At 60.6% G+C, this 1,907-nt stretch overlaps 1 protein-coding gene across 1 annotated transcript in view; it reads left to right on the top strand.

The window, feature by feature from the left end:
* LOC104293222 (vitamin K-dependent gamma-carboxylase-like) overlaps positions 1 to 1,042 on the top strand; it is a 5,546-nt gene extending 4,504 nt beyond the window's left edge. The window contains exons 4-7 of the mRNA XM_009892712.1: positions 1 to 102; positions 257 to 387; positions 497 to 644; positions 999 to 1,042. The exon at positions 1 to 102 is cut by the window's left edge and continues 26 nt beyond it. Of these exons, the coding sequence (XP_009891014.1) occupies positions 1 to 102; positions 257 to 387; positions 497 to 644; positions 999 to 1,042 (425 nt within the window). The remainder of the gene's footprint in view (positions 103 to 256; positions 388 to 496; positions 645 to 998) is intronic.
* Positions 1,043 to 1,907: the final 865 nt, after the last annotated feature.

The following is a 1,907-nucleotide window of genomic DNA, read 5'->3' as shown; positions in this document are numbered from 1 at the left end:
TGCCCCTGCTGCTGGAGCTCTCGCCGTGGCGGCAACGGCTGCAGGAACTGGAAAACCAACTGGACGGACACACGGACGCCGTCTTCATCGCTGATTTCCCCGGTAGGGAGATGGAGGGAGGGGGACGGGGAGGATCCCCTGAGGTTCAGGGGGGTGGACACCCATTTTTTTGGGGGGGGCTTTGTCTTTTTTTTTTATTATTATTCCAGTTTTTTTTTTTTTTATTCCACGTTTTGTTGGGGTTTTTTTATTCCAGGTTTGCACCTGGAGAACTTCGTCAGCGAGGACCTGGGTAACACCAGTCTGCGGGTGCTGCGGGGAGAGGTACTGGTGGAACTGGTGGAGCAACACCGCAACCGTTCCCTGCGGGAGGGCGAAGGGATGCAGGTGAGGTCCTGGGGGACGGGGGGGGTAACGGGACGGGACGGGACATCAAAGGGGGTTTTTGGGGTGTCCCCAAGGGATGCTTGATGGTGTCCCCCCCGTCCCTGCCCAGCTGCCGGCGGGGCAGTACCACAAAGTGCACACAGTGTCGGCGGAACCCTCCTGTTACATGTACCTCTACGTCAACACCACCGCGCTGGCGCTGGAGAGGAACCTGACGCGGCTGCAGGAGCTGCGGGAGCGGGTGCGCAACGGTACCGGTGAGCCTGAGCTGATAGATCTTGGGGACCCCCCCAAAATCCCCCCAGCTCACCCCAGGCAGTGGGGTTGGACGGTCTTAGGGATGCCCCAAAATCCCCCCAGTTCACCCTGAGCTCTGGTGTTGGAAGGTTTGGAGGATCCCCAAGTACCCCCCCGAGCAGCAGAGTTGGAGGGTCTCAGAGACACCCCAAAATCTCCCCCCAGTTCACCCTGAGCTCCGGTGTTGGAAGGTTTTGGGGACCCCCAAATCCCTCCCTGAGCACCAGGGTTGGAAGGTATTGGGGACCCCCCAAAATCCCCCCCTGAGCACCACGGTTGGAGGGTCTCAGAGACACCCCAAAATCTCCCCCCAGTTCACCCTGAGCTCTGGTGTTGGACTGTCTCGGGGACCCCCTAAATCCCCCCCTGAGCACCACGGTTGGAGGGTCTCAGAGACACCCCAAAATCTCCCCCCAGTTCACCCTGAGCTCTGGTGTTGGACTGTCTCGGGGACCCCCTAAATCCCCCCCTGAGCACCACGGTTGGAGGGTCTCAGAGGTCCCCCGAAATTTCCCCACACTCACCCCAAGCTGGAAGGTCTTAGGGACCCCCAAATCCCTCCCTGAGCACCAGGGTTGGAAGGTATTGGGGACCCCCCAAAATCCACAGCTCACCCCAAGCTGGAAGGTCTTAGGGACCCCCAAATCCTCCTCCAGCTCACCCTGAGCTGATAGATCACGGGGACCCCCCAAAATCCCCCCAGCTCACCCCAAGCAGCGGGGTGGGATGGTTTTGGGGACACCCAAATCCCCCCAGTTCACCATGGTTGGAAGGTCTTGGGGACCCCCCAGATTCCCTCACACTCACCCCAAGCTGGTAGGTCCTGGGGACCCCCAAATCCTCCTCCAGCTCACCCTGAGCTGGGAGGTCTCACTGACCCCCCAAAATCCCCCCAACTTACCCCAAGCAGTGGGGTTGGAAGTTCTCAGGGACCCCCCAAATCCCCCCAGTTCACCCTGAGCTCCGGCGTTGGAAGGATTTGGGGACCCCCAAATCCCTCCCTGAGCACCGGGGTTGGAAGGTCTCAGAGGTCCCCCAAAATCCCCCCGAGCAGTGGGGTTGGAAGGTCTCAGGGGACCCCCATAAATCCCCCCCAATTCACCCCGAGCACTGGGGTTGGATGGTCTCGGGGACCCCAAAATCCCCCCCAAGCACCAGGGCTGGAACTTCTCAGTGACCCCCCAAAATCCCCCCCCAGCTCACCCCGAGGTTGGAAGTTCTCA

Source organism: Charadrius vociferus, unplaced genomic scaffold (genome assembly GCF_000708025.1).
Source record: "Charadrius vociferus isolate BGI_N301 unplaced genomic scaffold, ASM70802v2 scaffold569, whole genome shotgun sequence".
NCBI lineage: Eukaryota > Metazoa > Chordata > Aves > Charadriiformes > Charadriidae > Charadrius > Charadrius vociferus.
The sequence above is the reverse complement of the archived record's forward strand: the minus strand, read 5'-3'. Positions and strand labels throughout refer to the sequence as shown.